The sequence below is a fragment of the Castor canadensis genome, chromosome 7 (genome assembly GCF_047511655.1).
Source record: "Castor canadensis chromosome 7, mCasCan1.hap1v2, whole genome shotgun sequence".
NCBI lineage: Eukaryota > Metazoa > Chordata > Mammalia > Rodentia > Castoridae > Castor > Castor canadensis.
In genome coordinates this window covers 104,957,620-104,970,675 of record NC_133392.1, presented here as the reverse complement: position 1 = coordinate 104,970,675, position 13,056 = coordinate 104,957,620, and the positions used below count along the sequence as shown (strand labels likewise).

General features: G+C 38.3%; 1 protein-coding gene across 8 annotated transcripts in view; it reads right to left on the bottom strand.

Moving 5' to 3' along the window:
• Ankrd13c (ankyrin repeat domain 13C) overlaps window positions 1-12,841 on the bottom strand; it is a 91,954-nt gene extending 79,113 nt beyond the window's left edge. For 6 of the 8 annotated variants that reach the window (XR_012449863.1, XR_002213356.2, XR_002213357.2 and 3 more), the window contains exon 1: window positions 11,804-12,250. Coding sequence is in view for 3 of the 8 variants with exons in the window: in XM_020180247.2 (XP_020035836.1) it covers window positions 11,804-12,245 (442 nt within the window). In the remaining 5 variants the exon portion in view is untranslated. The other 2 variants (XM_074079769.1, XM_074079770.1) reach the window with 2 other exon arrangements.
• Between the last annotated feature and the right edge of the window lie 215 nt (window positions 12,842-13,056).

The following is a 13,056-nucleotide window of genomic DNA, read 5'->3' as shown; positions in this document are numbered from 1 at the left end:
CTTCCTACAAAAATACTTCATGTACTGGCACAAGGATAGACATATGCATCAATGGACCAATCACACCATCTGCAAAAATTAAGTCAATGTAAAAAATGGACTCAAATATATGACAAGGGGGAAAAAAAGAGTAAATCTTTATTATCTTGGATTAGACTATGGTTTCTTAGCAAGGACACCAGAAGAATAACAAAAGAAAAAAACATGGACTTCATCAAAATTTAAAAGGATACCATCAAGAAAGTGCAAAGAGCTGACCACAGTGGTATAAACCTGCAAGACAAGCACCAGGGAGACTGAGACAGGAAGACCACAAGAGTGAGGCCAGCCTTCAGCCAGGCTACCTAGTGAGACCCTGTTTCAAAAACAAAACAAAAGAAAAGAAAGGAAGGAGGAAGTAAGAAGGGAAGAGACAGAGAAAGGAAAAAAGGAGGGAGGGAAGGAATCATTACTGCATTCTATAAGGTAAAGTCAGGACAGTGTGTGTAGGCTCTATTATTTCTTACCCAAAAGTAAAAATCCACATATTTTCACTCAATAAATATTCCCTGAGCATTATAAGTGCTAAGTATAGAGCCAGACACTAGAGATTCAACCATTAACCAGTTAAAAATAATTCCTAACCCTCCAAAGCTTGTATTTAAAAGAGGAGGAGAAATAAATAAATAAATAAATAAATAAAAACAGAATGCAGTGTTAAAACTATCAAAAGGTTAAGACTAAAAATAATAAAGGGAGACACACTTTTTGATACTTTAGTTTGAAAAACCTCCTTAAAAAGATATCTTAAGTGAGATCTAAAAGATAAATAGAATCTAAAAAAATCAAAAGAATGAGAGGGAAAGAACTTCAGGCAGAGGCCAAAAATAACCTGGCATTCAAGGAACTGAAAAAAAAAAAAAAAAAAAGCATGGTCAGAGCACAGAAGAAGGGAAAGGTTTGTAAAAAATTAAGTTGGAGTAGGAAAGGTCCTATCATGTGGGGCCGTGAACCTATAGTAAGAAACATGAGCTAACTTTTTAAGTAAGGAAGTATTAAAGGACCCTGGGCAGGGAAGTGGCATAAAACTAATAACATTTTAAGATTATTTCTGTACCCACAAATAGAACAGACTGGGGCAGGGGATGGAGAAGAGACCATAAGAAGATCAGTCACCAGTATGATGCTATATTCCAGGGAAAACATGGTTGGTTTCAAAGTGTTAATTAGATGTGTATGGCGAGGAGGAAGGGCTGAGACAAAGAATAATCTCAGTGACTAAGGTCTGAGCAGCCAGACAGTAAATGATGGAATTGAAAAGACTGGGTGGCCAGGTAGAAGGGAAAGAACTAGAAAAGGTAACTCTACTTTGGACAAGTTAACTTTGAATTATCTCTGAAATGCTCAACTAGAAAAGAATACAAAATCTGGAACGCAAAGGCAAAGTCTAGGCTGGAGATATAAATTTGCCAGTAAACAAAGAGAAAGATTTAAAATCAAACATAAAATTCTGAATAACTATTTCTGCCCTAAAAGTGTAAGAGGCCACAATAGTTATCTTTCTTCACTTCTCTGTTTTTCAGGGGAAAAAAGAAGTACCATGCTCTAAATGATAAAGGAAGAAAACATAAGGAACTATTAACACTAACTGCTGTCAAGGAGGGAAACTGGGTGAGTACACACAAGGGTGGAAGGAAAACTTTATTTTTACAATGTGTCTTTTATAGTATAAGAAAAAAATAAAAAGCATAGCATGTAGAGGATTCCAGACCTATCCTGGGTTTCAGGCATCCATTAACAGTCTTCGAAGTACCTCCACTCCTACCATACCCCCTTTACCACCACCCCTTTGCCAATAAAGGGAGACTACTGCATCTTTTTTAGTTTTATAGCATGTGACTGCAACTTGTTCAAAAAATTAAATTAAATTAAGGAGAGCCTACCAAGGTCTAGACAAAAAACCCAGGGAGAGAAATCATGTTCATGCTCCTAGATAATTACTCTGTTTTTTAGTCACACACACACACACACACACACACACACACACACACACACACACACACACAAAGGGTAAAAGCATCATTAGTACCTACTGAAGCTGCAAGTAAAATTTTCCATTCCAAGTCCAAATTATCAATCACATTATCAAGACATACAAATCAGAAGATTTACAAATCAAAAGACTGGAGTCCAACAATCCAATGTCTCTTACATTATAGATAAGAATATGATCAGAAACATCCCAGCTAGAGGGCAGTGGGGATAGAAGGCAGCCTGGGCAAAAATAGTGAGATCCTATCTTAACAAACAAGCCAAATGTGGTGATGAACATCTGTAAATCCCAGCTATGTAAGAGATGGAGGCAGAAGGATCATGGGCCAAGGCCAGCCCCAGCAAAAGCACAAGAGCCTATCTGGGAAATAACTAAAGTATAAAAGGCAAGGGTGTGGCCCAAGTGGTAGAGCACCTGCTTAGCAAGCGCAAGATCTGGAGTTCAAACCCCAGTACCACCACCAAAACAAAAAAGAATACAATCAGAAACACACACTATAAAGATGCCAAATACCATGCTGTTCTACGTCAATATTTTGTTAAATGTCAAAAATGATCGTCATCAACATTATCATCATCACCTAGCTAAGTGTCCAAATGTCCTAGTTGCTATCCCCTTAGCTTTCTATGTCAACTTCCTGCTTAAGCTAACTTACCAATTTTCTGTCTTTAACTTGCTATTTTAGCTAACTGACTACACAAAGAATACTAAAAACAATCTTTATGACCAACTTTTCACAATTTTTAAATCCAAATTAGTATGCCTCAGTTAAAACTTGGTGAGCAAAATTGAATTTTTTTCAATTTCAGTAATATTAAGACTAGTTTAGTTTCAAAGGATGCAAATAATCAACTGAATGACTGACATTTAATGAGGAAATATTAAATGTTCTAGGCACTATGCTGTATATTTCATTTACCTTATCTCATTTAGTTCACTCAAAAACCCTGTAAAACATAGTATTCCTATTTCATAGGTAAGAAGAATAGTTAATAGTTATTTACCAAAGTTACTTATCTAGAAATTGGAGGAGTCATGACTCTAAAATCTATATTCTTTTTCCTTTATCGACAGTTTCCAAACTTTGGTCTCAAGCTTTATATTCCTAAGAAATACTGAAGGTCCCAAAACCTCTTTTAAAATTATATTAGAAATTAAAATGAAATTTTAAAATTGTATTTATTTACTTTAAAACTATAATAAACTCATTATGGATTAATATAAAAACTTTTATCTCACCAATTAGAATGGGAATTATCAAAAAGACAAAAAAATAATGTTAAAGATGCAGAGAAAGGGGAATTCTGTTACACTGCTGGCAAGAATATAAATAAGTATAGCTATTATAAAAAACAATATGAAGGTTCCTTAAAAAACTGAAAACAGAAATACCTTATGATCCAGCAATCTCACTACTGGGTATATTCAAGGAAATGAAATCATTCTATCAAAGATATCTGCACATCCATGTTTACTACAGAACAATAGTCAAGATATAAGCCAAGCGTGATGACACATCCTCAATTCCAGATACATGAGAGGTGAAAAAAGGGAGATCACGGTTTGAGGCCAGCCCAGGCAAAAAGTTAGCAAGACCTTATCTCAGAACAAGACCTTATAGTATGTCTATAATCCCAGCTACATGGAAAAGAGAAGGTAGAATCATGGTATGAGATTGGTCCAGGGAAAAGCCCCGAGTTCAACCTCCAGTACCACACACATACACACAAAAAAAGGTTGAAATTCTGTCACTTGTGGTAATATGAATGGAATTATGGACTTGGAGGACATTAAGGGAAACTAAGGCAGGCACAGAAAGACAAATACTGTGCACTCTCATTCATCTGTGAAAGCTGAAAATTACATAGTACATAAAGACAAATATTTCATGTTCTCACTCATTTGTGGAAGCTAAAAGAGTAGACCACACAAAAGTGGAGAAATAGAGCCCACTAGTGGATAGGAAGAGAAGAGGGTAATAGAGACAGTGGATACTGGGTACCAAAACATAGTGGGAAGAAAAGTAGTTCTGGTGTTGTGTGGCTCAATAAAGCAATTACAGTCTACAGCAATTAATTATACACTTTAGAATAACTACAGGGAAGAGTTTAAGGGTTTCCAAAAGATAAAAATGGCAATATTTGAGGAGATGGAAATGCTAATTATGCTGATTTGATCATTACACATTGCACCTATGTATCAAAGTATAATACCATACCCCATAAATATATATAAATATCATATGTCAGTGAAAGAAAAAGAAACTGCTTTTAAACAAGAGTGGGAACTCAAAAAACTAATTGCATTGTTGAAAACAACTGACTGTCAAGACAGAACTATTTTAAGTGCTTTAAGCTTAAGAAAGCTCAGTTGGGTTTTGAAATCTGCTTCTGCATTTAATAAGGAATGAAATGTTGGTGGTTTTGCCTGGCAAGAACAAAGACCTAGGTTCAATCAAAAAAAATTTGTTGTTTTGGTTTGAAGTGTAAGAAAACCTAGTTCCATACATATCACAGTTGAAAACAGTTTTAACAGCCTTTTCATATAGCTGAGGGTATTGTCTGATACTACACCAAAACTCATCAAGTAGGCATTTCTTAAGTTAGCTGCAATGTGAAATCTAAAATCCTATCCATACCCTATGTGTACTGTGTTACTCTGAAATGCACTAGCCTCTCTTGTACTTTGAGTGGAATGTTTGATAATGATTTTATAACATCATGCAATGATCACTGAAAAAATACTGACCAAGTTTATACAATCTTCCAAATATTGACAAATTTTGCTATATAATATCAAAAAACTGACATTTGGTAATACCACTTTCAATATGAGCTTAACTATCTTTAAGTACTAGGAACCTGTTAAGCATACAGTGGCAGAGATAAGATTGCCAAAATTCTAATTTTCATTTGAAAGCTTTAATTCTTTCATTGGCAACAAATACCGTTGTGTTCCTTTAATTCACAGGTTCACTTCAATCATTTTCCAGAAAACATCTGGCCAATTGTCCAAATTACAATAACCAGTTTGTCTATAAGCTGTTTTTCAAGTAAAAATGATGTTCATGAAAAAAGTACCTACTTTGGCTTGTAAGTTCCAACAACATTGTTCCCCATTTACCTTTCGGTATGCAGACGAGCATCATGTACAAGCCCTATTATGTCACCAAGTAAAACAAAAAAGCATGTGCTCAACATTGCTTTTGTATTATCAGTGAAAATGTCAACACTTCAAAAAGGCAAGAAATAGCTGGTAATGGTAATAAGGAGGTAGAGATCAGGAGGATGGTGGTTCAAGACCAATATGGCAAAAGTTAGCAACACTCCATCTCAAAAAACAAGCCAGTCTGGTGGCTTATATCTGTAATCCCAGCTATGCAGGAGGCATAGGTAGGAGGGGTGCTGGTTCGAGCCTGACTCCAGCAAAAAATGCCAAGACCCTAATAGAAAAATAACTAAAGTAAAAAGGACTGGGGTATGGCTTTAGTGGTAGAGTGCCTACCCAGCAAGCACAAGACCCTGCATTCAAACCCCAGTACTTGCCACAAAAAAAAGTCATGACTTGGTATTATTATAAAAGACAGTTTTGATTTTGTGTACCCCCTAATTATAGAGCAAAGCAGTAAATTACAGGTACCAGAACCAACACGATTCCAAGTTCTACAGATGTGTTCAAATACAATTCAAACAAGCAGCAAAGTGAGAATTTCTGCATTCTCTCTCAAAAACTGGTACTATTCTACTAACAATCCCCTACAATCCCTCATTAACTTCTACCAGTTCTAACTTCTCAGTTCCACAGCTACCCTAACCCTTGTCTACCCAATTGCTTCACAGGACAGCTAGTGAGCCTTTTAAAATCAGATGGTCACTCCTCTGCTCAAATCCATCTAACTGCATCCCATGCTGCTAAGAGTAAAAGCAAAATCCTAAACAAAGGTCTACAAAAGTACCTGATGCTTACACCCCCTGCTCCCTGTCTAAATCTCCAACTACCAACCACACTTCTTTTTGCCCACTTTCTTCTACACACACTGAACTTTGTACTAGTCTTTAAACATGGTATATTTGCATTTACTGTTTTCTGCTTGAGACTCAATTCTGCCAGATTTTTGTTTCCTACTTTTCTTTAGGCAACTGCTTAAATTTCTTGTTGTATCTTCCCTGTCCCTGACCTCAATGAAATAATTACTACTACCCCTTCCTGTACTGCCAGCACACTATCCTCGTCACCCTAATTTATCTTACGTTATAATAAATAATTCTTACAGCCACACCATACATTTACTGGTTTGCTTACTGTCTAGCTCTTCCACTGAAATCTAAGCTACAGAAAAGCAGGAACTTTTCTAAATTTTTCTCAGTATGTAATCCCAGCACCTAAAACACTATTACATATGAGGAGCTCAGTACATATATGTAGAAGGCATGAACGAACCAACAAAAGAAAAAACATTAAAAGCCAAAAGAACAGTGTCCAAATCTATTTTTAATCTCAAAAAAAGAAAATAAATTTCACCCTACAACAAGGTAGGTCTCCTCCTAATTATCTATAAAAACAAACCAAAGGCTATATATGCATATATATAAGGCTACACAGACAGGTTATAAGAGAAAGCCTGCTAGAAATGTGCAATCAAGAATCTAAATGCAGTTAACTGAGCTATTCTCATAGTAAACAAAAGGTGACTTACAGGTAAGTTAAATAATTCTAACCCTTTAGTACACTAACAGGAATATTAATTAGAGAACCAAATTAAAACCTCAACTGATAGCCTAACTAAACATCAAAAATGAGTAGCTTTGGCTAGAGGGCACTTAACACCAAATGTGAGAGCAAGACACATTAATTGATATTATGATTACAGAAGCCTTCTGAGTTAAAATACTTTCAAGTCCATTCTCCCATTTGAGATTATAATACCTTAAGAGGTATATATTTTATCTACTTATTTCAGAGGTTAATTAAATGTCATAAAAAACAGTTTGTAGAGAAGCAGGACCTCAAACTCACATTGATTCCAAACACAGAAACGGTGTTCAAGTTTTGTGGGTAATCTTTAGGAGTTCAACAAGAGTAAGTAACAGGTATAAACAGGTAAAATTCAACTAAACCACACAGTAAAACCTCACACTGCTTAAGAACTAACACCATATATAATCTTCAAACAGTTAGATTTTACATTTCAATCTTACTGTAAAACTGATTTCCCATTTCTCTGCCAAGGAAATAAATGGTGTAAGAAGCATATTGTTGCTTACTTGGTCTCTAGCCAATTTTCTAGGCTAGCACTCATTTTCTAGAACCCAACACATCCTGTCAACTACACTGCATTCTGCATTAGACTCCTATGACTTAAGAATGGCATTAACTACCTACACCTCCATTGTCCAGTAAGTCCTCCAGAATTCTCCTGCCTAGCTGAGGATGCTCAGGATCTAACATCACTAACAAATACCCATCTCTGCCACTTTTTGCCAAAATTAAGTCACAATTCTTATTGCTACTGCAGCTCAGAACAGGAAAGCGGAGAGGAGTACCCTTCCTTTTTTGAGGTGGCCTAATAGATATGTTCACAATACTGCTAAAGGATGGTCAAGTTGTTCGGTGCTAATAGGAATACTATCAGGAAATAAAACCACTTAAGTAGACACTTAAAGGACAGTCCTACTGTGTTGGAGATGCTCATGAGGAAGAAAGGAGGAAGGTCACATTCATCCAGTCACAAAGATCAAATAAATCAATCCTGAGAGATCAATGGAGTGTCCCGATTTCATGACCAAATCCTCCTCACACCCAGGGAAGGTATAAGAACACAGTGAACACACTTGAATGGATCATCTTGGGCCTTTTACATGTCACTTTTTTCCCAAGGAAAACAGGTCTGCCTTTAAAAAATGGTTTTGAAAAACTACAAAAAACAGAGAATATGGAATTACTAATGTTCTTTTAAAGATATTCCATCACTTTAACAGCTTCCTAACTAAAGTTGTTTACCAGTAGCTTAGTTCAAGATTTTTTTGTTTTGTTTTCTCATGCAGTGTTTTGTTTTTTAGTCACCTCTTCTCAAAAAGACCTCCTCCACATTATTCTTTTGCATCACCCAGTTTAGTAATAAAAACAACACAGGAACATAAAGGACATACAGAGAATAAACTAAATAAACATACTGCATAGTCACCAAACAAATAATTCTACTTCCTCAGTTCTTAAATGAACATTCTGAAAGGCTGATCTGAGCAATTCATACAACCATAAATCCAGGACTTTCATCATTCTGGCACCTAAAAGATTCTGGCTAACATCCAAGAGAAGCTGCTTAACTTCATAAGGATATTTAACTCAAGGAAAAAACAAATTACAAGTTTAACAAATAAGAAGTGCAATTAAAAAAAAAAGTCTATATGCTTCATAACAGTCTCAATTACAAAACAGTGCTATGTACTTTTTTGATGGCTCAAGAAAAGCCATCAACCAACATTTTATCACAAAGGAAAAAAGTGAACACATACCAAAAAGTGTTTATGAAATCAGAGATCAGGAAAACTAAAAGACCTACTGAATAGTGAATTAAATAGTGAACAAATTAGAATTCAGCAAGCTCTCCAGATAAAATAAAAGGAAAAGGACTAAAACTAGCAAAATAAAATAAACGTAAGGTCCTATATTAAGGCTGAAAAAGTAAATGGAAGATGCATGGTGGCAGGAGCCTATAATCTAAGCATTGAGGAGGATAGGACAGGAGTTTGAGGTTAACCTGGGCTACATGGAGAAAACCTGTTTCAAAAATGCAAAAAGAGAGTAGATAACTTGAAAAGCAATACTAAAAAATTATCATATTCTTGAACTGCACAACTGAGAACTGCTTTGAAGCAGTAAACAGTCTCCCATGAGGTTACTTTTGCTCATGGGCTATTACAGCTTCGGCATTAAGGTTAGTGGCAGAAAACCAGCCTCAAAGGGAAGAATTAACAAACTAGAGTTCCACTAAAAGAAAATGATTGCATTTATATATTTAACACTTATATTGCATTTTTATATTTCAGGGGCTGCTTTAAGCACTTTGTTAACCATGTCATATGAGGAATAAGATAAGGGAAATAACAGATCTTGTCAGTATCTAAAGGGCTATCCTGTGGAAGAATAGAGTAGCCATCCATCACATTAAAAAAAAAAAAAAGGACCATTAAAAAAAAAAAGCATTCTGCAGAAAATGTGTGAAAGCAGTCCAATGACAGAATCTTTCTACAATTATAAAAGATTTTAAACCTCCTAATAATTGACTGATTAACTAGGGCTGCAACCCTTTAAGTACTAGATGAGAGAATACATATTAAAGAATTTTGTTAGAAATCAAAGCACATTATCAGAATTGGCTTCTGTGTAATATAGTGGGTCTCAATCAATAGTTACAAGAGGTTCATCCAGGGCTTAGGAATCCTGGCTATTAGTTCTATTTCTAGCTTTGCAACTTACACTAAGTATGTAACTTTAGCAAAGTTTCCTTGCCTCTCTGTTTCACTTTTCTCACCTTTAAAATGAGGATAAACCACCTTGCAGGGCTGTTGTCAGGATTAAATGTGACAATGTATGTAAACATATAGCATAGTGCTGACACACTCAGTAAATTCTATCTATAATAATGGTAATAATCATAACTGACATCATCACATGGAAGGAAACTGTGATATGTGGTGTAATTAAATGGCATTGCTATGCATCTCTGTGAGTATGCGATTCTGCTATGCGCCTATCATGTTATAAGAATCCAAATATACTATGTAGCTTCCTCTTGTTTGGGTAACTTAAAATGCACTTATCTTTTATAATTTGACAGGAAATATATTCTTAATATCTAAGTATAGGATCCCACTTAGTAAAATATCAAAAGTACAAATAATAACATAAAATGTAACCAGACAATTATGAAGCTACGGTGGGGGATGGGGAGAGTAAAGAAGCCACTAAGATGAGATGAGAATGTATACTGAGAAAGGAGGCACAATTATACTTTTCACAGGTGTGTGAACCACTGGCTACATTCATCAGAAATAAAATAAAGGAGCTAAACAAAGTACAAACACTTTATTTTAAAAGTGAACTTCAGTGGGCTAAGGAGTTTAAGGGTAAACAGGTTCTAATTACTTTAAAGAGACTCTGAAGTTTAACAAATGTACTCCCAAATGTTCGTCTAAGAAATGGAAGCCCAACAATCCACACCTTCTGTGATATTCATCTGTCTCTTCTTTTAAAGGGAGTTAACTCTCAAAAGGAATGTTTTATCTGTTTTCAGAGACAATCCAAGGTAATGTAAATTTTAAATGCAATGGGTGTAAGATACAACATACAGCTAATATGCAGACCAAAAAACTTCCCAATAACTGACTAATAAACTGGGGCTACAAACTGTTTCCCAAAATGTTAGAATACAATTCTCTTCTGCAACTAACATTATGCTTATGCTTGTTACAACAGTAACATGATGACATAAATTAAATGTAAGAAGAAGAAACTGGGGACAACTTCAAGGTACTTTTTTGGGGATTTGATTTATGAAAAGTGGTAGATAGTGATATTACAACTGCAATGTTATGAATTCAGAAAACAAGTGCTATACAATCAATAGAAAACTTAGTTTTTTAACTTCAATTTTTGTCCTAATTTTAAATAGGAAGCCTAGACTCAAACAATATTAACGAAGCTTATTCCACAGTACCTTCATTAATGTGCTCTATCATTTTCAGCAGAGTTGAGTGTATTCTAGCCAAATGTATACAATTTTCGTGTTAAATTAAAAGCAGAGCTATCAACAATAGTTGCGAGCTACTCAGTTTGAAATGACCTATTTATTAAACGCTGAAAATAATATCGGCATTTACATATTTGCGAGCTACTCAGTTTAAAATGACCTATTTATTAAACGCTGAAAATAATACCGGCATTTACATTAGTTTCCATTAACAAATTTACCAATGTGCAAGGCCCGGGGCTCAATCACCAGCACCAAGAAAAAAATGAATAAATTTTAAAATTCACTCATGTTTAAAAGGCAAATAAATCACCTTCAGTAACAAATATACTTTCTCATATAGACTATGGTGAAGTTATTATGAAAAACCACAATACTATTATTAGTTGCACTCAAGATGAGACATTACTACAGCAATTGTATACGTAAAACAGGTAACATTAATAAAATGGCTATTGAGAAGTCACTCTAATTATCTGGGAATCAAATACCGACAAATTTCTACGGTGTAGCTTTCAGAAATCAGTGTTTAAGTTTCATGAAAGCTGGTAAAAAAGGAAATTGACAACCTGATGGCAGGTAGAAATCACAACTAATTGCAGTCTAGTTGGGATCTGTACCTGGATGATGAAGGAAAGTGGACAATTTATGTTCAAAATTAAAGATCCAAAGGTGGGAGAGAAAGAAATGCGTCCGTAAACAAAACGATGCCAGGCTGGACTGGAGGTAACCTAAAATGTCTGACAGTCAAGAATCAGTACAACGAAAGCCTGCCTCAGAGGTAAAATAGCTTCTCACAGGAACACTGAGGTGGGCAAGAAGGAAACGCCCCTTTTGCACCCACAGGAACCAAGCTCCTGACCACTGGTACGCTACTGCTGAATCGCTCACGATTCACCGCCCGGACGATGGGCAAAGGAGAGACCGGTCTGATGGAGGGGGCGCAGGATGCCAGAGGCCTCGGGATGCGCACTTTGGGGTCGAGGAAGGAAGGGTGTAGAAGGGCTAGCACTCCTCACCGTGATTATCTTTCTGCCCGATATTGTGTGTGCGGATGAGAGAGGACAGCCTCCTCACATCCCCCTTGAAGACGCACTCGTGCACCGGGTAGTGTGCAGGGCAACTACCTCCATCTGCGACGGCAGCAACCGGGTTGGTGCCGGCTAGAAGAGCCGGGGACTGGGAGGTGGTAGTCACGGAATTGTGCAGCGGCAGGGCCGGAGCGCCGGGGGGGTTGGAGGAGGCCGGAGCTGCCTTCAGCTGCAGCCGGTGGTGATGGTTGCTGAAGATCTTATGACAGGCTTTGCCGCCCTTGCCGCTGCCGCCGGTGCCAACCCTGCCTCCGGTAAAGGTGCCGCCGAGAGCAGCCGCCGCTTCCTCATCGCCGGGCTCCAGCAGATCCCCCTCTTCTTTGCTGGGCTTATGGTCCCTCCGCAAGGAGCGGATCTTCTCCCCGGTCATCGCCGCCGCCAGGGGCACTGGGGGGATCCCAGAGGCTCACCGCGGGCGACAGAGCTGGCGCTGCGGTGGCACCAGGCGATTAGAGCGGCGGCCAGGAGCCTCCAGCGCAGCATGAACTCCCAGAGCGCCCCCGAGCCCCGGACAGACGCATCTCCCGTGGGAATAAGAGGCGACTCTCGCCTAGGCACCGAGGGACCTGCGGTCGCAGGGGGAGCTAGAGCACAGATGCCCCCGACACCGGGATTCCCGTCGCCGCAGCCGCCGCCGGAGCTCACACTGAAAAACAGAGAACGGCCATCTTGCCTTGCTAGTGTCGCGAGAACTCCCCTAGGAGCGTGAAGGGGGGAAACATCGCGAGAAGTGAGAGGCTCCCTACCGTTCCTCGCGCCTCCGCGTTCCAGCCTCTCCGCGCAGGCGTCGTTGGAGTCGCACGTTTCAGCCTTCTGCCGGAGTCCTACGGCGAGGACACTTGTCGGTCCCACACCCAGCAAGCCTTGGCCGCGCCTCTGGTGGGCGGGCTGCACCCTTAACCTGTGTTGGAGAGGCTCCACGCAAGTTACAAACAATAACCGTGAACGTCGGAGCCAGCTGCCGAAGGGTGCAGAATGACGCCCAGCACACAGGATGTGACGTCACTGAGACGCACACTCATTCAACAAACATTTCCCAAGCGCCTGCTTCTTGCCGTGCCCTGAACTACTAGGTTCATCAGAGGTCACACACTCCCGACTACAAAAAGCACTGCAGAGGAGGAAAGACAGATAACTGAGCACAGTACTAGTGCGGTGACTAAGGCGGGTACGGAGAGCTG